The 24,159-nt window shown below is 35.8% G+C and overlaps 1 protein-coding gene across 1 annotated transcript; it reads right to left on the bottom strand.

The window, feature by feature from the left end:
* Window positions 1-507: 507 nt before the first annotated feature.
* LOC111044225 (electron transfer flavoprotein-ubiquinone oxidoreductase, mitochondrial) lies at window positions 508-23,437 on the bottom strand. Its single transcript, XM_039439427.1, is given in 11 exon segments — window positions 508-2,354; window positions 4,761-4,982; window positions 7,136-7,315; window positions 9,356-9,550; window positions 9,553-9,563; window positions 10,847-11,022; window positions 12,683-12,895; window positions 14,342-14,538; window positions 18,956-19,108; window positions 22,099-22,206; window positions 23,257-23,437. Coding segments are annotated over 11 exon segments (1,653 nt in total). The 5' UTR covers window positions 23,291-23,437; the 3' UTR covers window positions 508-2,190.
* Window positions 23,438-24,159: the final 722 nt, after the last annotated feature.

Genomic DNA, 24,159 nt, shown 5'->3' with positions numbered 1-24,159 from the left:
ATCATAAGCAATTGAAAAATTCTTACATTATAAAAATCATGATTCAAGGCAGCATCACAAGCGCTGTAATAGCGCGAAACTTTGAACGGATTCAAATGAATAGTCTAATATTGATTTTGTTGTAGGTTGAAACAATTTCTAAAAATATGAAGTATTATGAAACTATTACGTATAAAATAACTCCAATGGAATAAAGATGTAGTATTTTTGAATAATTCTACATCTTGTATTATTCAATTGAATGAATAAGTTGAAAAATTTCTGGTTTCGCAGTAGGATGAACTTGGCTGCTGAATTTCCCAGACTCTTAATTTACAAAAATTAGGATTCAAATGTGAAAATGATTGGGAACCATTTGCATACTAAATTTATTTAGAGAATTAAGCCTTAGCCTGATACCTACCATATTCAAATCTTAAATAGGTGGTACTTTCATAAAGACTGATGATTTACATTTCAGTTCACCATAAGGATAAGATAAGGTATGGTCAAAATTAAACGGAAAACTTCATAAGCAAAACAGAAATATAATAAATTAAAAAACAAAAAGCAAAACACAAAGTTTCCATGAATATGACACAGTGATTTTGATAGAGAGCTGTGGCATTACTATTTTATAAAAATAATCTCTTCTAGAAGGATAAATACAATCCACAGCCGCTACCACTTAAAAATTACATAAATAAAATGAAAAAGAACAAATAAAATATTGAGCTTAATGTATGAGAGAATTATAAATGAACATATAATTAACAGGTAACACATTAAACAGAGAAAGCCTAGCCATGAATAGAAAAATGTATACAGAATATATAATTTCGTGAACCAGTACTTCACGTACCGATTATAATATATAGAGTACCTATGAATATGAATACACTATTCAAACCTGTAATATATATTATACAATAAGAACTTGAATTCACGATTTGCTGAATGTATGTTGTATGGAAGAAAACATTGTCATCCTAAAAGATTTCATTCGAATACCGTAGTGGAAAATACCTTAGGATACCGTACATACAAAAACATGGTTTTGACTTTGTAGCTACGGTACCCATTTTTCAATAGATGGCAACTGAGAGATGGGAAATATAGGTGGGCTCAATAATTGTTCGAGGACGGGGGCGTTTTTCGGAAAAAGAATGTTTCATACTCTTGTAAGTTGTACAATTACCTTTATTAAAAAAATTAATTTGAATAGTATAAAAATACATTCATCCATCAACAAACTCGTTTTATGATGGTACCGTATCAAAATATTTCAAACATAACTCCAAAAGATGACTATGAAGAAGTTGAAAGGAGGTATATTCGATAGGAGGAAGAAGAAATATATCTTCTCCCCATCCAGAGTATAATCAAGACCTTCTACATACAGGTATACAGGAGGTCCTGGTAAAATCATCCTTTGAACTGTATTGGAAAATCGGGTTTCGCCAGTATCAAAACTACTTTCAGGCCCAGTTTCTAGGACACTTATTAAATCCATACATTTCATGGTCCATTAGATTTAACAAGTGTCCTAGAGATGGACGTTAAGCCTCAAATTGACGCTCAATAGAACGCCCGAAAATCGGGTTTCGCCAGTATCAAAACTACTTTCAGGCCCAGTTTCTAGGACACTTATTAAATCCAAACATTTCATGGTCCATTAGATTTAACAAGTGTCCCAGAGACCGGCCGTTAAGCCTCAAATTGACGCTCAATATTATTGTCCAATATAATATATACTTATATCATTACTCCACAACAGAACTGTAGTAAACAAGTTATAGACACTGCGGCCTTATGTTATAAGTAGGTATTATATTTTAAAATAATATGCTTTGAATAGACGTTCAAGATTATTGTACAATATAGAGCTTTCATATCATCGAGCGACACAACTATGATAAACAAGTCATAGACTCTGCGGCCAGATGTTAAACGTAGGTACTATATTGTACAACAGTATTGAGCGTCTATTAAAGACTTTAGTTTTGTTCAGACAATAATTTTGATGACAGAATGTCAGCACCAATTTACCAATGGAAGGCTAGAGATAATTTGTAAGGTGGTTTAGAATGGAGTTCTTCTAAGGTGTTGTCCTTGTACCTAAGATCCTCAGGTGCCCTTTGACCTTGAGCTTAGTTGCTTGATCTTTGACCTTAGTTGCTTGACCTTGACCTTAGTTTGTTGACCTTGATCTTACATGCCATTGTAGGCGGGACCACCCCCACCCTCGGGCACAACCCAGTTGATGTTCTGGCTGGGGTCCTTGATGTCACAAGTTTTGCAGTGTATGCAGTTTTGTGCGTTGATCTGCAGTCGCTGGCCTTCACCTGTCTCCAGAGGTACGAACTCGTAGACTCCTGCGAAAAAATAAAAATAAACTGATTTAGAAATGATTTGATTGTATGGTATGAGATGTTGTGGTATTTCTCCATAATTGAAAGAATAAGACTTTGATATTGTCAATACCACTAAATAATTGATTAAAATTAATTTTCGAATAAATAAAAGTGATATTGATAATATCAAAGTCTTATTCTTTCAATGATTTAAAAATGTATATTTATTACAGTACCATCATTCAATCATCACTAAATACAATCATAGATAAAAGATACCACAGTAAGATAGATATCCATGGTATATGGCGATTATGTTCACATAAAAAAAGTAAATTCGTATGGCTTTTGTTGGTGGGGAGTCCCTTGCGGGAAGGTCCCACCACCTGAATATATAATTTAAGCTGTCAATGGGCCTTACGACTGTCATACTTCAGCCGGGACCGACAAATTGACGTGCCCATCCAATTTACACGGGAGTGATCTGGTTAAAAATGTTTGGCTATAAGAGGGTTTGAACCCGGGATCTCTATGCACCTAAGCAAGCACTCTATCCACTAGACCTACACATTTTCAATGTTAACTCAAGCTGATAGTCCTAGTACTTCTTTTTACTTTCCTTGCCCTATTACCAGAGGTACGAACTCGTAGACTCTGCGAAAAAATACAAATAAACTGATTAAAAATGTATATTTATTACAGTACCATCATTCAAACATCACTAAATAATTATTATCTAAATTTGGGAGAGAATGGTACAAGGAGTATCCTTAGTTTTCTCTCCCATTCGGTGCTTCTCGTAAAAATTATAATAATAAAATAAATAAATACAATCATAGATAAAAGATACCACAAGAAGATATCCATGGTATAGGGCGATTATGTTCACATAAAAAAAGTAAATTCGTATGGCTTTTGTTGGTGGGGAGTCCCTTGCGGGAAGATCCCACCGCCTGAACATATAATTCAAGCCGTCAATGGGCCTACGACTGTCATACTTCAGCCGGGACCGACAAATTGACGTGCCCATCCACGGGAGTGATCTGGTTAAAAATGTTTTGGCTATGAGAGGGTTTGAACCCGGGATCTCTATGCTGCTAAGCAAGCACTCTATCCACTAGACCTACACATTTTCAATGTTAACTCAAGCTGATAGTCCTAGTACTTCTTTTTGGTGAAGGTATGTGACGCTGGTAGTCTCAGAGCGAATGATTAACGAGTTAATTCTACCCAGAAAATGCAGACCGTTTTTAAACTATAATATCCCTCTCATAATTGGAACTACGATTATTTTCCACTCTCAAATTATTGGTTTTCAAACATAAATTCTCATTTAACTATTAAGAAATTCTTCAAAATCTTCATGGTATAATACTGCATTACAAGTTTGCAAATCAGGTTACTCTTCATGATTGTGAAGGGATCTAAAGGTGCGTACAGACTTTCGCTCTGCTCCGCAATCGAACGTCACTCGAGCATTCTAACATTCTTACTCGGCCAAAACAGTAGTCAACAGTAATCGGCTTGAGTTAACAAGAAAACGGCTTGAAATTTGGAACATAAACTACCCATACCATGAGATATCTCCTTATGCTATATTTTCTCTATGATACAATGCACAATATAACACTTCAATATCAACGAGTGGTGGATCGCCGCTCCATTTTTTATAACACTCTCTAATGCAGCACTCAAATAAGCCTGGTTTTCATTAGTAGAGTTAGTGGTAGAGTTCCGTGGGCAAGTACTAACTATATTGTGAACTCTCCCAATGAAAACGTTCATGGTAGAGTAGAGTCTTGATAAAGTACTAGTTTTTATTTATTTATTAGGTTAGCCCAAACAATACAATGGTCGGAAAAGAAAAAACAGGCTATTGCCCAAAACTTTTTCAATTTCCTAATTTAGTTTCAAATTTTCCAAATATTATACATAGGTTATGTCCATTTCAATTTTCTACACCAAATCACAATATGAGAATATAGATTAGAATAAAACAAACCATTTCAAATTTGGATAGATTGATAGTGAAACTTTCGTAAAAACATGAAACAAACTTTAAAACCATGAAATAAATATTTAGTAATAAATAATATTTAGTAGAGTAGAGTAGGATAGCACCGTGGGATAGTACTCTACCACTTGCCTCCCCCACCACCGCTTCTCACTCTACTCTACCACTACCATGCTAATAAAAACAGTCTCGAGCTAGTAGAGTAGAGTCGTGGTAAGGTTAGTTCTGTTCACTAGAAAACACACTTTACCTACTATTCTCAATTGTAGTGAAAACCAAATAAGTAGAGTAGAGTGAAAACCTACTAGTGAAAACCAGACTATAAAGGCAGCAATTCAATTAAATTCAATGCCCTCTAACTTCGGTTTTGTAATATCTTCAGAATCAGACAGATAGATAGAAGCAAGACTGACCGGCGGGGCAAAAGCGGCCCTCAGGTCCATCGTAGACGGCCAGGTTGTGCTTGACAGGGACTGTGTCGTCCTTGAGTGTGAGATGGGGTGGCTGGTCTCCCTCGTGGTTGGTGCCTGTGAGGGCCACCGAGGACAACAGGTCGAAGCTGATCTGGTTGTCGGGTTTCGGGTAGTCGATCGGCTTGCACTCGGAGGCTGGTTTCAGTCTGGCGTGGTCAGGAGCTGCAAAATACATACAGTCAATTACTAGAATACGCATTGTTTTCAGTGATACATTTTCAGGATAGCAGATTGATTGATTGATTTTTATTTTGTAATAGAAAGACCCATTGCAGAGTATGTGTTATAAAATAAAAACAGTCAATTAAGGTGGGTTTTGGTTTGTGCAAAAATTCCGTCATCGACCACGACAGGGGGAAGATCTCAGATCAGGTACATATCGATTTGTCTAAATAACTTTAGGAATTCTATTCAATTATGCTTTAAATGGAGAGGGAGATTTTGCTTCTAAATCTATGTTGAAATTATTAGAAATTTTCTGTTTCTTAGATAATAAACGAAAAGTTATCTGATCAGCTGTTTTAGCACATTTGAAATTTGGACAATATGAATGTCATCAGACAACAATGCCTGTCGTCGTCGACGTCGGCAGTTTAAGGTAGGCGCACACAGATCGTCATCAGACGGATCGTACTTTTTTTAGGTGCTGAGCACACTAGTCGTCATATGAGTATTTGCTTTTTAGTTCATTGCGATGTATGTCGAGTCGTGTGCGAATTAGGTATTCAATAAACAAATATTACAGTATATAAGTGATGGATAGCAGTAGCGGAGAAGCAGTTATAATCGTAACTTTCTTGTTTGTTAGCCGAAGATGAAGAAGAGGTCAGCGACTTAGGAAGAGAAAACGAAAAATTTGGATCCATAGAATTAATAGAAAAGGATAGAATACGGAGAATTTAATCATCTGTTTCCTGATTAATTGAAGACGAAGTAATATTCAAATTCAAATTCATTTATTTGCCATAAAATAATACAGATTGATAAAATAAATATTCTAACTTACAAAATGGCACTACTGGGAAAGAAAACTTGTGCGCCGGCAGTGAGTTCGAACAACTAGGTACAGAAAACATGTCAATAGAAAGAAAAAGAGCTTATTCAAACCACTAGAATAACTAAAATTATGGAAATCAGGTCACATCTCAATACTAAGACAAAGTAACAAAATCACAAGCAAGTGACAAACTCAAAAAGACCAATTCAAGGAAGCCATGACAATAATATCTTTTAAAATTTATAACATAGGAAGAAACACTACATAATGGATATAGATAATTTAAAATAAACATTTATCCTAATCCAATCCAGTATAAGATGCATTATGGATTTTGTAATTCTATTAACAATGAAATCAGTTGGGACTTTATTTATAAACAAGTAACACTGATATTCAAACTGACGTCTACATACACTTAAGCTGGTAAAGTCAATATCAAATTGTAATGGATGGAGGGACGCAAATTATATGGATTATCCTCAAGTTGAATGTATCACTATTCTTATTAATGAATAATATGATTCTTTTAACTACTATTTACAATATTATATAATAATTTTTTAGCTACTTCCGCATTTCGCAAGTAATGTTTTTTGAGCTTTTGAATGTCATTAGACAACATACAGCTGTTAAACTGAACATCACTTATCGCCGTGCGATTGAGCCATTGAGTCATTAAATCCGAACGGAGCCGTCGGCTTCAATGCTCCTCTCGCAATTCCTGACGGCATTTCCGATCTACGATGCGTACGATGCGGATAGGTATGCGCACCCAATTGAAAACAATGCATCAAATCTAATCGTCCGATGACGATCTGTGTGCGCCTACCTTTACTCACAAACAAGAACCCACCAGTAGTCAGCTGTTTATTGAAATAGGAAAATAAGACTGTTAGCTTGTATTATATCATGCAAAAAGGCCCTGGTTAAACTTCTGAAGGACTAGTTAGAATTTCCAACTACTATGAATATAATACACGGCCCTGGTTAAACTTCTAAATGACTGGTTAGAATTTCCAATCACTATGAATATAATAAAACATGAACTATAATCATAAATTTATTTTTTCAAATTAAATATTTGATCTTGATATTGACAAGACATCAACAACGTTCGAAAGAAAATTTGATACTATAGAGTGGTCCGTTATAATGGCACTGGAGAAAGATGGGATTACAGCGTTGCCGATTCTCTGTCTTGTCAGTGCCTTCTATGGAATATAGCTCATACAAGTATTTCTTGTATGAGATATATTTCATTGTTAATAAAATACTACCATTATAACGTGGACCTCACTATAGTTGATAGACTTGCCTCCGTGTTTCAGAGTCCATGGTTCCTTGCCCTTGAGAATGAGAGACAGGCCTGAGTAGGCCATACCTCCGAACAGGCCGAGTGGATTGTGGAAGGAGGGCCTCACGTTTCTCACCTCCTTCAACTCCTTCCAAATCCAGCTGTTCTTTATCTTATCTGTGTAAGACACTGGCTCCAAACCTGTAACACATTATAGTAATACGATTATTATCAAGAGCTTCTGTTGAAGAGCTGGTTGCAGTTTATAAATTTCAATTACAGGAATCGTAATTATGGAAAATAATATCACTTGAGGAATTTTACAATTTATAAAGCTTGAAAAATACATAGTGCCGGTTGCACAAAAGCCGGTTAAATTCTAATAGTGATTAATTGCACGAGAACCAATTAGAGAAGCCGTCTTATCAAAAAGGCCTTCTCTGATTGGTCTCGTGAAATTAATCACGGTTAAAATTTAACCGGCTTTGTGCAACCGGGCCATAGTCTACTTGTGAGCATGGATTCGTCTGTATAATAAAAAAGCCCCTTACTGAGAAATGAATATAGACACTTCTTCTTGAATTGTTATTTCTTTACTATACTTTTCAGTGAGTTCGGTAGAGTTTAATAAGAAAGTGAAAATCAAAATCTTCATGAGATAAAATTATAATGATTACCATCAATAATATTGCAGGAAGATGTATATATATGTTTCTCTGTTGATGAATATTTTTTTAATTTCCGGCCGGGTTGATCTAGTGGTGAGGAGCGTTACTAACTTAGGTCTGTAGCACCTCGTGGTTCGTGGGTTCGAATCCCACCTATGGCATGGACGTTTGATCACCTGTTCAATTCATCAACGCACTTTAAATTACCCACGCACAAGCAAAAAGCTCATGTGGGCATCATCTGCAATAAAGAAATTATCTTCTTCATGGTTTAGGCATCTCTGTCTGAACCTCATATCTATCCATCTTTTTCTTGGACACTCTCCGCCTCTCTTGCCTTCTGGGTTGTAGTTGTTGAGCACAATTATTTTGGTAACCTGTCTTCCTCCATTTTATTCACAGGTTGGTGCAGTTTCAATCTCTGTCAATTTCGACTTGAGATATCTTTTCGTTTATAGAGAAGACGCTAAGTTGTTTCTTTATCTCCGATTTCCATAGAGAAAAGATGGCATAATTAGATATCCCATTGTACAGTTAGTTAATGTTGCAAATTTCAAGCAGATTCTTTATTAATTCAAGCCAATTATTGTCAACTACTATCTTTTATTACTGTTTTGTTGGGGTGAGAGTGTAAGAACGGCACAGTATGAGAGACTACCAGCGTCACATCGCTTCACAAAAAGTAACTACTAGGACTATCAGTGAGTTATACTGAAATTGAAACATGAAACGCCTATACCATGAGATATCTTCTTATGCTATCTTTTCACTATCCTATACTATTAAACGAGCAACTTCTGTTTATATGTTTAAATGTTTATATGTTTGCATTTCACCGGATCTCGAAAACGGCTCTAACGATTCTCACGAAATTCAGAACATGGTAGGTTTATAACATAAAGATTCGATTGCACTAGGTCTCATCCATGGAAAAACTCGCTGAAGGACATTAAAATGATAATAATTATCATCTTGGAAAAACAGCTGATTAATTATATTTCGTCGTCTGTTGGTGAGGAAGTGAGTGAGCAAGTTCATGTGTGTGGGACTGTGTCAAAATTATGACTCAGCTGTTGAACTTTTGTAATCATTCAATCAGGTACTTAGTGCCGGTTGCAAAAAATCGGGTTATTTCCAATCCTGATTAATTCCAGTAGATCCATCTTTTGAAATGGTCTTCTCTGTTTTGATTTATTGAAGTTAATCAGGATTAAAATTTAACCGGCTTTTGTGCAACTGGGCCTTTGTGAGGGAAATTTTTGCATTTCTCTGGAATTAATCTCAATTTACTGTGATTAGATAGAACATTCCTGTATGAATGTTATAAATGTTATTATAATTTCTTCTTTCGTAATAAATTCATTATGCTTTTGTGCTCCAGAGCGAAGCTCGGTCCCCGATATTGGTATTTCTTGAACGATCTTCTCCACTGCAAAAGTACAGTATTCTATTGTATAAAATAATAATGATAAGTTATAACAATTAATATTTTATATTATAAAATAATAGTATAGAATAAATTGAATAATAATGAATTCATTTTAATTAAATAAATATTTTACGGTTCATTTACCGACGGTAGGAGACTGCGCTTCGCTAGTGACCGCCTCGAAAGCACTCTCAGCAGCCAGCATACCGGACTTCATGGCGTTGTGAGTTCCCTTGATCTTGGGCACATTGAGGAAGCCGGCTCCACACCCCACCAGGCAGCCGCCCGGGAAAGTCAGGCGGGGAATCGACTGGAACCCGCCTTCGTTCAGGGCGCGGCTCCGTATGCTATCCTGAAAATTAGTACTGATATATATAATATAATAAAGGAAAGAACTGGCTTTTACCACTACCTCCGTAAACAAAGCCATAGTGCATTCTGGTGACGTCAGCACAGGTAGGCCTCCTACACCAATAAAATTTGTTCATTTCAGCTGATCGATATCAGCTAGTTTTTTATTGGTGTAGCAGCCCTACCTGTGCTGACGTTACAATCAACCACCTGTCATGCACTATGGCTTTGTTTACGCAGGTAGTGCTTATAGGAAATCAATAAGGATATATATCCTATGGATTATAGTACAGGATAGGAAATTCACGAATGACGCATCATCACGTCTGAACTACTCAACTGATTACCTTGAAATTTTACACATAGATTGTCAATTTACCAAGGATGGTTATAGGCCTAGCCTATTTTCAATTCTCCAAGATTTCATTACGTCAAGTTTTCAGTTTATCAAGTTTTCAATTAGGCCCTGGCAGAGCACCTGCTGTTTTATAAAAGAAATAATGGCTAATACAAGTCCGGTATAGGAAATCACAAGTGACGCATCATCACGTCTTGAAATTTTGCATATAGATTCTCAATTTACGAGGATGGTTATAGGCCTAGCCTATTTTCATTCTCCAAGATTTCATTACGTCAAGTTTTCAGTTTATCAAATTTTTAATTAGGCCCTTGCAGAGCACCTGCTGTTTTATATAAAGAAAAATTGGCTTATACAAGTGCGGTAAAGGAAATTCACAAGTGACGCATCATCACGTCTTGAAATTTTGCATATAGATTCTCAATTTACCGAGGATGGTTATAGGCCTAGCCTATTTTCAATTCTCCAAGATTTCATTACGTAAAGTTTTCAGTTTGTCAAGTTTTTAATCAGGCCCTTGCAGAGCACCTGCTGTTTTATAATAAAGAAAATAATTGGCTTATACAAGTGCGGAAGGAAATTCACAAGTGACGCATCATCACGTCTTGAAATTTTGCATATAGATTCGACATTTATTGAAGATGTTTATAGGTCTAGCCTATTTTCAACTCTCCAAGATTTCAATAAGTCAAGTTTTCAGTTTGTCAAGTTTTTAACCAAACCCTTGCAGAGCACGGGTTACCTGTTAGTTTATAATAATCATTATTTAAATTGGGCTACCTTTTTCCAATAAAGAACTCAATACATAACCTATCAACTTGATTGTTGATAGGAAATGACATTGGGTAATACGGCAAGGCAGAACATCCAAAATGATCTCTCTGCCGATAAAAGCCATATGAATAAATAAATAAATGATTAATTACCTTTTTCCGCCTTCGAGAGTCTGTTTGACAGAGGGATGGTGCTTGAAGCGCTGGAACTCCCTGAAGGGACTGAGATAGGGATTGGTGTAGTCCAGGCCTACCACGAAGCCGACCGCTATCAGAGGAGTCGACTCGTTTAGATGGTACAGGAATGAGCCACCATATGTGTGCTTGTCCTGGAAACGATGACGAAAATTGGATAAATTTCAATTTCGAAATCATGAACATATACAGAGAACAATGTACAAATTTATGAATAAAGAAATTATGAAATGAAATGAAACCATAAGTATGCTTGTCCTATGAAGGGTGATATATATAATACTAGCCGTCAGGCTCGCTTCGCTCGCCATATCCATCTAGCCAGGGGGCTCCGCCCCCTGGACCCCCGACTGTATCGTCCAAGAATGAGATCAGCAGGCTCGCTTCGCTCGCCTACATTTTTCATTTGGGCATTTCTATCATATGTTAGGACAATCCGTCGGGGGTCCAGACTAAACGTCTGGCTAAACGGATATGGCGAGCGAAGCAAGCCTGACGGCTATTAATATAATATTCCCAGGATTGAAGTAGCAGTGCCCAATCAATTTTTCCGCGATAAATGCATTTAAATCTTCAACTTTGTGCCAACCTAACAAAGTCTACTCAACTTAATGCCAACCTGACAAAATTATTAATTTAGTTGCCAGTTAACAACTGTTTCGAAGAGGTACTCTATCTAGATTATAGTTCTATAGTAACATATGATATGGAAATTTCAATTATAATTAAGAGATTGGGAGAAGAAGAATATACATGCTAAAAGACGAACTTTAAACCCTTAAAAACAACCCTTAGAGTTAAAATATTGCCAAAAGATTTCTTAGTGCGCCTCTAAAGGGCCAACTGAACATACCTACCAAATTTGAACGTTTTTGGTCCGGTAGATTTTTAGTTCTGCGAGTGAGTGAGTGAGTGAGTGAGTGAGTGAGTGAGTCAGTCAGTCAGTGAGTGAGTGCCATTTCGCTTTTATATATATAGATAGATTAATTTCAATTGCAGATAAGGAATACACGATGGCTCTAGGAGCCTCTAGAGAATTGGTAACGATGTTTTCCTATTTTTCTCCACTGTCATTTTAATGTGGACCTCACTATACCAACAGTATCTATCAGTATATCATTTTATTACTATAAACATGTTGAGGTCCATTTTCTTCAGCAGTCTAATCATCCCAATATTTTGATACATGGGTTGTGTACTTAAAAAAAGTTTTTTAATTCAATTATTTATGTATTGATGATACATTATATTATATTGATATACTCAAATTGAACCTGTTAGAAATAGTTTCCTTATATTATAAGGTATAATATATCGGGGCATCGAGCTTCGCTCGTTATTTTTATTTATTGATAAACAGAACACAATTCTCTAAAATGATCGTGTTTATATTTCACAGCTGGCTATATGTCATCTTATAAATTTCGGGGATGCGATATTTTGATTTTTCACATACTCACTCGCTCACTCACTTTTTTACTATCCACAGCTGTTTCAGCCAAGGATGAATTATCCTTTTAATGTCGTTCAGCGAGTTTTCTAAGGATGAGACCTAGTGCAATCGAATTTTTATATCATAAACTTACTATGTTCCAAATTTCGTGAAAATCGTTAGAGCCGTTTTCGAGATCCGTTGAACATATAAGCAGATATAAAAATACAGAAATTGCTCGCTTAATATAATAGGATATGATAGGATGATTAGTGGATGTTGTGTATTTCGTTCAATTTTGATGATGTAAACAATAATGCTTGATTTGATTATTACTATCATTCGATGTAACTTATACTCACGAGGGGCCATCCAATAGTATGCTCCACCCTGCCAGGAGAGTGCAGTTCAGGTTTGATCTCCCAGACCTCCTTGAGGCCAAGACCGTACGACTGTGGCTCGGCCTCATCACGCAGGTTGAACTTGCTGATCAGCTGTTTGCTCAGGTGACCGTGGCAACCCTCCGCGAAGATGGTCACTTTGGCGTGTAGTTCCATACCTCGTTCGAATGTATCCTGAACACAAAACACAACAAATTTTAATTTAAAATTACTGTTTCAATTGTCAAATCCACTTTTATCAATCTAATGGGTGGATGTGTGGGAGCTATAGAATTTTTCTATCAGAATTGACAAGGATACTGTTTGAGGTATATACCATATACCATATACCATATACCATTGAGGAGAGCTATAGTGAGGTCCACGTTATAATGGCAGTGAAGAAAGATAGGAGAGCAGCGTTGCCTATCCTCTGTCTTATCAATGCCTTCTATAGACAGTAGCTGATACAGGTTAATTGATGTAATATTAACTGTTCATTCTTGTTTGAAATAATCAATTATAAATAAATAAATAATACATAAACGTATTTCCTTTAAAAAATACAATCAAACAATTAAAACATAAAAAGTACAAACTATCTACAATACAATAGGCTTATGAAAAAATATGGAATTTAATTCTATTGGAAATTAACCTATTCATTTATGGGAAACCCATGTACTTAAGGCAAAAAATTATATTTTTCAATGAATCTTCATAATTAAGATGAATATTTTGTTGATTAATGATGAATTCTACATTGCTGAAAGACGATCTGGCAACAGAGCAAAGCGAGAAAGAAATAGCGCTATCAGCTTTGTTGAATGATAAGACAAGGATAGCAATACCATTGCTAAACAAACACTGCCATTATAACGTGGACCTCACTGTAGTCTATCCAAGAACAAGACTACATTAAGTGTTTTTCAAGCGTTTTTACGTTTTTTCAGGTGTCAACCCAATCAGCCAATCGGAGAGCTTCCTGCCCTGCCGACTCCTCAGAACGCCGCCTGAAAACGCCTGAAAAACTATTAATATGACCTGCTACTTGAAATTATGTTAAAGCTGAATTTATCTTATTATATTTTAAGAATATTCTAAGACATTGATGTTGTCAATACCACTATATTCATAGTGGTATATTTATGTGGTATTGACAACATCAACGACTTATTCTTTCAATTATGAAGAAATACCACAATATATTCTAATATTTTTATGAATATAGTAGTATTGACAACATCAACGTCTTAATCTTCCAAATATGGAGAAATCTCCTCGCATAAAATCAAAGTATTATCATAGAGAAACAATAGCGTAATTAGATATCCCATGGTATAGGGCGTTTATGTCGCAACTTTTACTGTTATCTCAAGCTGATAGTCCACGTAGTTCTTTCCTGTGAAGCTTTATGACGCTGGTAGTCTCTCATATTGTGCCGTTCATACACTCTTACCCGGTCAAAACAGTATAAATCGACAGCAATCGGCTTGAGATAACAGTAAAAGTTGCGACATAAATGCCCTATACCATGGGATATCTACTTACGCTATTGTTTCTCTATGGTATTATTATATTTCGTAAACTTATAAATATATATTTCGTAAACTTATAAATAAATATTTGTTGTTATCATACCTTGGGCGATCCATCCTTAGCAATGCCGACATCGTTGGTGGCGACCCCTTTAATGCTGCCGTCCTCGTGATAGAGCAGGTCAGCGGCCGCATACCCCGGATACATCTCCACCCCCGCCGCCTCCGCCTGCTCCCCCAGCCAACGCACCACGTGACCCAGACGCACCACGTAATTGCCGTGGTTGTCCATCGGCATACCTGGGCACCACAACATAACCTCAAAGTGGGCTAGCAAGGATATAATGCCTATAGTGAGGTCCACATTATAATGACAGTGTTTGATTAGCAATGGTGTTGCTATCCTTGTCTATCATTCAACAAAGTGGATAGCGCTGTCTCTTTCTCGCTTTGCTCTGTTGCCAGATCGTCTTTCAACAATCTAGAACTAGTAGTTCTGTGAACAGTAGACCTCGCGCTCAGCGAGTTACAATGACCTGTTGTTATGTTCTCTCAAAAATAAATAAATAATTTATCAATTAAAAATGTCTAGAAAAAATCCTAAATAAACATAGAGCTTTCTGACCTATATCGTACCGTGGCGTGTCGTCCCGGAATGTGAGTGTGAGCGCTGTTATCAGGTCTGGCTGCAACTGTCTACAAGGTTGATGGAAAGATACAATTTTCAAGATGTTCGATGTTTTTGAACGGGTAGTATTATAGTCAACTGTCTACTAACGTTAATGGAAAGATACATTTTCAAGATGTTCGATGTTTTTGAACGGGTAGTATTATAGTCCACTAGACAGCTGATTTATGATGAATAATTCTATAGTCTGTTTTTACGGTAATATTGGCGTATGAAGGAGGCTCCTTTTTCCTTTTATATTATCTTTGAAATGCAAAATTTCCAGAAACCTTGTATATACGTCGACGCGCAATTTAAAAAGGAACATACCTGTCAAATTTCATGAAAATCTATTACCGCGTTTCGCCGTAAATGCGCAACATAAAAACATATAAACATTTAAACATTAAGAGAAATGCCAAACCGTCGACTTGACTCTTAGATCTCACTTCACTAGGTCAATTATGAAAATTCATTATAAAATTATTGAAAAATATCATTTCTTGCTTAATAAAATATATATTGATTATTTAAAAGGAGAATGAACAGTTAATATTACATCAATAAACCTGTATCGGCTACCGTCTATAGAATGCGTTGACAAGACTGAGGATCGGCCACGTTGTTCTCCTACCTTTCTCCACTGACATATTATAACGTAGACCACCTCACTATAGTCCACATGTTGACCCAATGTCGACCAGCGCCAGTGTGTAGATGGGTGGTTTACCAGCGCAGGCCTTCATTGGCCTTCGTAAGGAATTGCAACTTTATCGGACTGGGTCAGCGACTAGGCCAACATATGGCTACGGCATTACAATGATCACATAACCTCTGTATCCATAGACATTAGACATCGAATTGTGTAGGAGCTCTTTGCCAGTGAGACCAATTGCCAACTAAACTCTCAAAAGTGAGATGAAATGGTATCAAGTGATCTACACTGTTCTATAGCGGCATCTAGTTATATTGTTAGTGGAATTTAATAAATATACAAATATGTCGCGTTGTATTTTTTTGTGATGAGGAAGTTCTCTACCACAGCCATCTGTAGTAGATAAATGTGACTCAATTCATTTCGCTACGATTGATTCACTAGAGTGGGGGTTTACATTAGTATTGTTTTCTCAAATTCAAAGTTTTCTTGAAGTCAAGAAAATTTGACTAATGTAAACATGTAAAGAAATTGACTAATGTGAACTCCACTTGAGCTCAGATAGCTTTACTGGAGGCCACAGAAATTGAGACAGCAGTGTTACATCTAATTATCTAAAAATTGACTAATGTGAACTCCACTTAAGCTCAGATAACTTTACCGGAAGTCGCAGAAATTGAGACAGCAGTGTTACATTTAATTATTGGAGTTTCTAGCACTTCAACTTTCTACAAAGCTAACAGAGTGACAGCTTGTTTAGAAATCATCCTCAACTTATAGCCAACCTATTCCCAATTTTAGACAAAACTACTTTATGGCATAGTAACTATAGCCACTTTGATCTCCAGATTTTATATTTAGAACTCTATTTTTCAGTTTCAACAAGCTCGGTCAAGACATTTGAACATGGTTGAATCAGGTGCGCTTTACGAGTGCACTGGAACATATGATTTCTGTGGGAATACTTTCTAAACTAGTAGTTCTGTGAACAGTGGACCTCGCGCAGTTATAACGACGTCCCAAACCATAAGCACATCCACACTGATACACTAACTATTTATTTGATCAGATCATGCTTACACAAGATTTAATTATCATATAACGCTTTCCGGAATTTAGCGCGAGAAAACCAGAAGACATCTAGGCGCCCAGACGAGCTGTTATAAGTTCTTTGCATCCTATTTTAATAGTGCATAAAAATTGCATTCAATGAGGCATGCAATTTATAGTCTACACAGCTGCTAATTTTTTACCAAGTTACATTGAGATATTGAATTGCATGCGTCATGGCATGCAATTTATAGTCAACTCGTCAGCTGATTTATGATGAATAATTCTATAGTCTGATTTTCACTCTAATATTGACGTATGAAGGAGGCTCCTTTTTCCTTTTATATTATCCTTGAAATGCAAAATTTCCAAAAACCTTGTATATAGGTCGACGCGCAATTTAAAAAGGAACATACCTGTCAAATTTCATGAAAATCTATTACCGCGGTTCGCCGTAAATGCGCAACATAATAAACATTTAAACATTAAGAGAAATGCCAAACCGTCGACTTAAATCTTAGACCTCACTTCGCTCGGTCAATAATTGCAGTGTATACTTGTAAAGCGTACCCCGCTTAGGCCCGTATGCAGATACTCGGAGAAATTAATGTCAGCTGTTCGTTTAAAACCCGTATGAAACACATTATGATGAATACAAGCATATCTACAAGTAAACGTGGTTTAGCGTTAAACGTAGTCTTTGGAATAGGTAGCCGTCCTATCTCCCAATGTATCAATCTACGCTACCCTGGTGTGAAAAGATATTAATCCAAGCTTGAATATAAATTGAGAGATCTGTGTTATTAACATTATACTTCAAATGCTACAGAATTTTTTCTGTACTACGATTTTCAGATTGATTAACATTGGGAGAAATGGCGGCTAAGTCTTCCAAGGACGTATTTCTAGCTACGCTACGCTGAAGTTGAAGAGACCCTTAGATCGATTTAAGCTGGATACCGACATCTCTTTATTAGATACGAGTCCGGTACAGTGGAAATATAATTACCATGAATTCTAATGGGGCTACTCAAACTAGCTCGGCTGAGCTGGGTGTGAATAGTCCCATATTAGAGCTCATAGTAATTAAATTCTCACTGAACACAACAGCCACTGATACTGATACGTGAAAATCCAGCTTAAATACTCTTATAATTATTTATTTATTTTTTATTTATTAGATAGAGCGAACAATACAATAGTCGGAAAAGAAAAAACAGGCTATTGCCCAAAACTTCTTCAATTTCCTGATTTTGTAACAAATCGTCCAAATATTATGTAGAGGTTATGTTTTCAACACACCCTACCATGAAGCCTGTTTTTTGTATTTTCATTGGACATTTGTATTTTTATTGTAGATTTTATATTATTTTAAGTGTTTTGTGTTTAATTGTTGTATTTTTTATATCATTTCAATTTATTTCAAGTGTTTTATGTTTAATTGAATAAAATTATTAATCAATTGATTGATTTTACAAATGTTATTTTCTGCTAAGAATGTAATGAAAATAAATAAAAAAATTAGAGATGAATTGAGTTTATCAGAATAATTATCTGTAATCAATTGGGTCACTAATCAGGGATGGGAAACGAAAAATCATTATTGAGATTCAATATTTTGTTGATTCATCATATTTCTACATTAAATGAAAATACACATATGTTGTCAAATTCTACAGTTTTATTTGGTACAGGATCATGATTTCGTGACCGCACAGGTCACTTTCAAGCTGACAGGTAATTATGTTTAACTTTAGTCAGCTTGAAAGAGACTAAACATAATTGAAAGGTAATTATGTTCAACTTTAGTAAACCACGGTCCTGTACCAGATAAAACTGGAATTCGACAATATATGCATGTTTCTATTTTATTATGAAACCGTTCTACAACATTGACAGCGACTCAGTCTAATATTTCTACATTGCTAAATTATAACGATCTGGCAACTTTGCAGAGCTAGATCAGAGTAGCGCTATCTGCTTTGTCGAATGATAGACAAGGATAGCAACACCAATGTTAATCAAATACTACCTTTATAACGTGGACCTCACTATAGGAAGATGATACAAGGATGATAGACAAGGATAGCAACACCAATGTTAATCAAATACTGCATTATAACGTGGACCTCACTATATCAGCTTTTCAATACTTTAAGTAAATGTAAATAGATTTTCAATTGTATTTCATCTTAAAATTGCTTTTCTACAAACGTTTAATCATTATATTTACTTTTGAATGATTTGATTGTTGAGAAACAAGACTGGAGACTGAGTTTCAAAGTTCGCAAGTTTCTACGAAAGTCGACACAAGTTTTTTGAAATGAATTGTCGATGTTTCTCACCGATTTCGGCCGCTTTCTCGACAAGACAAACACGGAGCTCCTTGCCATTTTGTTCTGCCAGCTGCCTGAGTCTTATGGCAGCCGCCATGCCAGCTGGTCCTCCCCCCACCACTAGGATGTCTGCCTCGTCCACGTATCGTTCCATGTTCACATCTAAAATAAATAACAATATTACAGTAAATAGATAACAATTTATTTATTTATTTTATTATTTACAAAGACAACTCTTCACGGGTATTTTAAGCCCAGGTGATAATGATGAGGGGATGAATGATAATGCCGCACAAACGCTTCTATTTGTGATGATGAATGAATTAATGAGAGATGATGAAACGAAATCTGAGAACGAGCACCCAGCCGCCACAAAATGAGAGTGAAATAGAACCCGAATTACCTAACAAATCCATAAGAGATCAAATCAAATAGCTTTTTATTCACAAAAACATAATACAAAATTTATAAAATTCATTTAAACATTTAACAGTGAATACTCTCCACAAAGACTTGAGTCTGTGAGTGGGGAGTGAGTTCTTTCAAGTTGATAGAGATTATGTTCTCATGTTTTGTACACATTATAATTGAATTTATTAACATTATTCAACAAATCAAAGAATATAAATTGTACATAAAAAATTCATACTAGATATAAGTATATACAGACATATTATATGAATAGTATCTTAATGGGTATAGTACTCATTAGAAATGGCGAATTCGATATGAGTTCAAGTTCTGAATTCACAGGCGGATTTGAATCAGTTGCTCTGCAGCATCCCCTGCCAATTTCTAATAACCATCTACTCAAATGTTGCTTGTAGGTGTTAATACTGTAATTTTCCGACTGTTTTAAATGATAGGGAACGTTTCTATACAATATCTGACAAATGAATTTACTATTATTTTTCAAGCAGTTATGTAGGAGTCAGAACCACTTACTACTCACTACTATCTGGTCATAACTAATACCATTCATACCCTCTACATTTATACCCCATTAACAGATTTAGTTAGTCTACTTAGTTACAATATTGAATTGGAAATAAAACTAATATCGATAATATAAGAATCACTTTTTAATTGCTCCCGTGGAGCAACGGGAGCTATTTCAGTGTAAATAAAATTGTAGAGACTAGGTGCCGGTTGCACAACAGCCGGTTAAATTTTAACCGTGATTAATTCACGAGAACCAATCATAGAAGTCGTTATTGAAAAGACGGCTTCTCTGATTGGTTCTCGTGGAATTAATCACGGTTAAAATTTCACCGGCTGTTGTGCAACTGGCACTATGATTTACTTTGATAGAGTATTCAGAGTTCTTCACTGGAGTGATCCGTGGTCTAGTGGATAGAGTGCTTGCGTAGCAGCCTACAGATCCCCGGTTCAAACCAGCTCATAGCCAAAAGTTTTTGATCGGGTCACTCCCGTGTTGTCGGATGGGCACGTTAAACTGTCGGTCCCGGATAAAGTATTTATTTATTTAATAATTTACAATTACAAAACTTACAGAAGAGCACCACAGGCTCACGCCCAAAACGGTTCCAATTCTAATTTATACAACAGTCAAATGTATCTAGGTTATTTGTCTAGTATAACAGTCGTAAGGCCCATTGACGGCCTAAATGATAGATTCAGGCGAGGAGGAACATCCGTCAGGGAGTATATAATAATACGATAATATAATATAATAATACTAATATTATTATTAGGGTTCTTCACACTTGGTTACGCTACGATAAGCTGAAATACGTGCAATCTCCAAGTGTTAAATCCAAGCTATGAATCTGTCCCGTTCACATTCGTAGCTTGGAGATAACATTGGGAAATAATACGTATTTAAGTGTAGCGTAGCCAAGTGTGGAGAGACCTCTAATACTCCCTATATTTTTATGAAGAGAGTGTATGGTGAGGTCCACGTTATAATAGCAGTTAAGACAGCGGTGTCGATACTTTGCCTTGACACTTCCTTCTATAGAAGATACCTCTATATAGCAACATATATAGCTATCAGAAGATACCTATATATAGCAACATATATAGCTATCTATAGCAACACCAATGCTAATCAAATTCTGCCATTATAACGTGGACCTCACTATAGTGTACACAGGGTTGAAGAAATGGGACGGGGCCGCCGAAAATAATGGATGGACAGGTAGAAGTTCTAGTGACCCTACAGTGGTCGCCTATTGTTATTGATTCTCGACATTCTCGTGGTCTATTGTTAAGGTTTCCACTCCGAGCAATATATTGGTGGACCAGTCTGGTTACTTGAAGGCACTTTCAGCTGTAAACCAGTGGTAGCATACAGTGATTGGATGAACACACACATTACTATCGATGAGTACAAATTCAGTCAAATGTACGTGGTGTGTAAGTAACGCCCCCATCGATTTTTGGACGTACATTTGTTTGCCGTCCTTATAAATTCTACGAGATTGAATGGGACTTGACATACACATAATAACGTTTAAATATGATTGTCAAGTTTTGTTCAATCTAATAGAATTTGAAAGGACACCAAAAAATCGCATCAATAAAAAAACAGGTTCAATAAGTATCGTATTTTATGTAACTCAAGTTAATTGGTATAGCTTGTGAGCAAGTTGAGTTTCATCAAATGAACCATTGGGAATAATACAATAACTACAAGTACTTGATCACTAATTCACATTCAATAATTGCAGAAAATACAAGTAACAGATGTAAGTAAGGTGCAAAGTAATAGATACAAGTTGATGCTACCAGCTAGAATTGCCTTCAAGAAAGCACGCGGGGCCACTAAAAGAGTAATGAAGCGGAATGAGAGGACAATGAAGTATGCTAGTCGAGAGTTAGAGGATGCACCTTTTTGGAACGATAGCCCAGTGCACAGGTAGCGCGGACCCGTCTCCTTTCTTTTACCCGTGTACACATTTCAAAAATTAAATAAGTAGTCTACATAATCTACATAATTATGATAACGATTGAACATAACAATAGGAAGTACATTGAACGATTTTCTTATAATTATCTCGTTAACAACACACATAGATAACAAAATATTCACATAGGAAGTAAAGCATAAATCCATGTGTCATCATAATGAAATGTAATCGACACTCAAAATGCATGATGAAAAAATGCAAATGTGGACCTTTACTGACCTTTCCATCTCGGATCGCTATCTCTGGGCACAATTGTGTAATGAGTCGTTATCTTCGGAAAGGCCTGCTCCGAATAGCATCGCTTTGCCAGCAGGCTCAACCTTTGAACTGTAACAGACAATATTATTACTACAAGTCATTAATTGGTTTAAATTATTTCAATTCATTCAACTCACCAAATTATTTACATAGCTATGTGTTGCTATGTATATCATTCTAGATGTGTACAAACTCGTATATTTGTGCAAATAAAGGCATAAGGTAGAGATTACTCTTATGTGTCTTTAGGCCTAAAGCATATTTTACTATCAGTGCAGACTTTGCATTGGTAATTGGACTATTGTTGAGAAATAAAATACTGATAGATTGTGAAAGAATTTTGATAAACTGTAAATTTACTTCAAACTATATGTTATGAATATAGAGGTACTTGGAAACACCAAATTGATTAGTCTATTATATAGGTAATAAATTGTACATAAATTTGATTTCCTGAGAAATGACTGAAGATTGAACATGGAATAATACTGTACTTTACAATATGTGGGCCTGTATATTGTATGAGATGTTTATTACTAATCAAACATTTAAATAATGATGTTCATTACTTGTTAGGCTACCGCATGTAAATTACTTATTTTTATTGTTTAATAATAGCATGTTATTAATTACAGAGGAACTCATTATGTGAAGTAAAATCATCATTTTTTAATTTCATTCGGTGTCCAAAAGTTTGTTCTGAAAATTCTGAGGCTCCCCACCAATAAAATCCATTCAATATTATATTATTATTATCAATGGAAGAATACAAGGCTATAACATAATAGTACTAGAGGAATAGAGGAATTAACGTACTATTAAGAAGGATTCTAAATTAACAGTGTTAAAAAGCAGTGGAAAAGTACCATGAAATATTGTAATCTTCTGACATAAAATCTTTTAATTTTATCATATAAATAGTGAGATGGAATGCAAATTCTTTTCAATATCGAAAGAAGTATTTTAATGGTACTACAACTCTTAGCAATCACCAGATAGACCACAAAAAAAATTAAATTGATTTCAATTAATTTGATCCCTATGCTAACTAACCTATATAAACGTCACAAGATACCAATGAAAGTCAATTGAGAAAACATGAAACAAAGCCATACTCACAGCATTTTGACGTGATTGTAACTCCAGCAGCCATATTTAAAGGTAACTAATTACAGAGAAATAACAAATTAGTGATCAAAGATGACTAAACATTATAAAATCCAGTTATCATTATCATCTAATCATCTATTCGACATTGGTGGGGTTATGTTTGGTTTTGCTGTCAAAGATGTTATGTGATTCTGTAGATGGAGTCAGAACTACTGTGTATCATACATGATACAGAATATCAACACGTTGCAAAGGGCTTATTTTGAAATTCACAGAAATCTATGAAAATATCTAATATACAATATATTGTGATAAAACCAGTTTGAAATATATATAAAGTTTCTTCCTGGAATTTGTCATCATTACCTGATTTTAATAAAAAATTCTCAATTTTTTCAAATTCAATCTGTATCTGATTCATGACACATGATTGAGCTACAAACTCCTTATTAGTTACAGTTTTTGCCGCTAGACAGCGCAGCAGTGTCAAATTACAAATCTTGGTATATTTTTTCAACACTAGGTAGCGCGAGCTGTCCTCTCAATTTTCATCAAGCCCCTTCCACGAACTCTGAGCAAACTTGGCCGACCTATAAATTGATCCGGCGCGTTCAAAAGCGCATAGTCGCTTGCGCGTTATTCAATATTGAAGAACACATCCCCCCGAGTGCTTAGAGTTACCAGTTGACAGTAACGTTGTTATATTTGTTGTGTTTTATAACAAAGATTTTATCGTGAAAATGCCTGTCGACGTAGCATGCGGTAGCGGGGCCCAGTTCTTCGAGAAAATCGGCTACAGCCATCACAATTTGGAGGAAATGGACGGTTATCTCACGCTGATAGGTCCTGGAAAAGTGAAACAAGCTGTCCATGTCAAAGTGTACCGTACCTCTTTGGAGCATTTCGCCGCAG

This window comes from Nilaparvata lugens, chromosome 12 (genome assembly GCF_014356525.2).
Source record: "Nilaparvata lugens isolate BPH chromosome 12, ASM1435652v1, whole genome shotgun sequence".
NCBI classification, from domain to species: domain Eukaryota; kingdom Metazoa; phylum Arthropoda; class Insecta; order Hemiptera; family Delphacidae; genus Nilaparvata; species Nilaparvata lugens.
Note: the sequence above shows the minus strand (reverse complement) of the source record. Positions and strands in the feature narration are given on the sequence as shown.